The following is a 1,611-nucleotide window of genomic DNA, read 5'->3' on the forward strand; positions in this document are numbered from 1 at the left end:
TTTTTAATTAAAAAAAATCGTGAGTCTACATTTGTGTAGATCTATGATATAATCTCTCGCTCTTACAGAACAAGTTTGTCGGGGACCATCGCGAGCCTCTCTGTGGGATGGAGTCGTCCGGAGATGTCACGTCCAGCACGGTTGTTGGTGTGGCAGTGGGGACAACACCGTCGTCAGATCAGCTGCCACGCACGACCAGCAGCATGCGTCAGCGTCAGATGAAATGTTTGGACAAGCTCGTTCGTGTCTCACTCTCGGCTGTTCTGATATTCCGTCTATTTATTGTTTCATGATGTCTGAGGGTTGTTTTTTTTAAATTTTGTATGTAGAGTGATTGTGGTGTGTTTAACTCACTTGAGTCTTTTCCTGCACTTGTTGCTGGAAAAAGCAAGTGCGCTTTTAGTGCAGTGCGTAAGTTCTGGGAAATGCCACTGTGAGTATCATTTACTTTCTGATGATCAAAATTTTATTTCAGATCTTGTTTCTGGGATCTAGTTTTTGCGGATGATTTTTGAAGCTCAGTTCATTTGTTATGATGTTGAGACAAATATGCTCTTATTTTGAGATATTTTTTACATTAATAGTGGATATCGAAGACTGCCACTCTAATGCAATTTCAGAATTAGTTGTGAATTCGCTGAAAATAAATGTTTTAAATGTGAAACTGGGGACGAAGCATGAGTGCTGGCTATCGCCTAGTGGGTAGTGCTAGATCTAGTACTAGAGTTACACGTATGGCATGGCATGAACAGAAGAAAAGAAAGGCACCTTTAGATCCTGACCCTGTCGTACAAGATCAGGAATTATGAGTTAATTAAGGCTGCTATTTGTAGACTAAGTAAGTAAATAAGGCATTAGATTTAGTGCAAGTCGGCTGGGAAAGGAGGCGTCCATCGTAGCTGTTGAGTTTGTGACATTCCTCTTTGCATTGAACCCTGCATATTTTTAAACTTTCACTCAGAAATGAACAATTTTTCTGCTTCAGAAAACTTGTACTTAGGATATTTTGTTTTACACTTGAATCAAGCTGCTATTTTTTTTGGGTGGTAAATTTATTCCTCTTCTGTTTGGACATATGCCAGTTTTAAAAAATGTATGCACATTGACGAATTGATTATTTCTTTATGGGCTCCCCCCCCCCCCCCCCCCCCCTTACTATTGTGCTGTGTCTGGTGTAAATTTGGTGTACGTAGTGGGGAGATTTTTTTGGGTGAATTTTTGAGAACCTCAACCCCTCCCCCCAAAAGCCCACTCCCCTACGTTTGTGTTTTTTTAAAAATATACCCCAGATTCAAGTGAGTGAATGTAGGTGCATCTACAAACGTGTACAAGAATTCTGGGAAGGTTGTGTTTGTGGGAATGAAAGTTTGGTGTGTGTAAGAAATGCTATAGTGCTGCAAGTCTTTCGTGTGAAAGTTTGGTGTAAGAAATTTTATAGTGCTGCAAGTCTTTCGTGCAAATGGGGGCGTCTCGTCCGATGAAGAGTCGCCCTTTCTGATTTTTACCATATAGTGATTGTCCGACTCAGCAAATATGTGTGTGTGCCTAAAAAAAGGTACAAAAAGTCACCACAGACCATTTTGAGCTACAGGTTGATAATGACCAAAAAAA

At 40.4% G+C, this 1,611-nt stretch overlaps 1 protein-coding gene across 2 annotated transcripts in view; it reads left to right on the forward strand.

The window, feature by feature from the left end:
• Positions 1-1,611, forward strand: part of LOC101863519 (chromatin modification-related protein MEAF6) — a 14,726-nt gene extending 13,115 nt beyond the window's left edge. For both annotated transcript variants that reach the window (XM_005101946.3, XM_013084618.2), the window contains exon 7: positions 69-1,611. In XM_005101946.3, the coding sequence (XP_005102003.2) occupies positions 69-70 (2 nt within the window). In that variant the 3' untranslated portion in view covers positions 71-1,611. The remainder of the gene's footprint in view (positions 1-68) is intronic.

This window comes from Aplysia californica, unplaced genomic scaffold (assembly GCF_000002075.1).
Source record: "Aplysia californica isolate F4 #8 unplaced genomic scaffold, AplCal3.0 scaffold00305, whole genome shotgun sequence".
NCBI lineage: Eukaryota > Metazoa > Mollusca > Gastropoda > Aplysiida > Aplysiidae > Aplysia > Aplysia californica.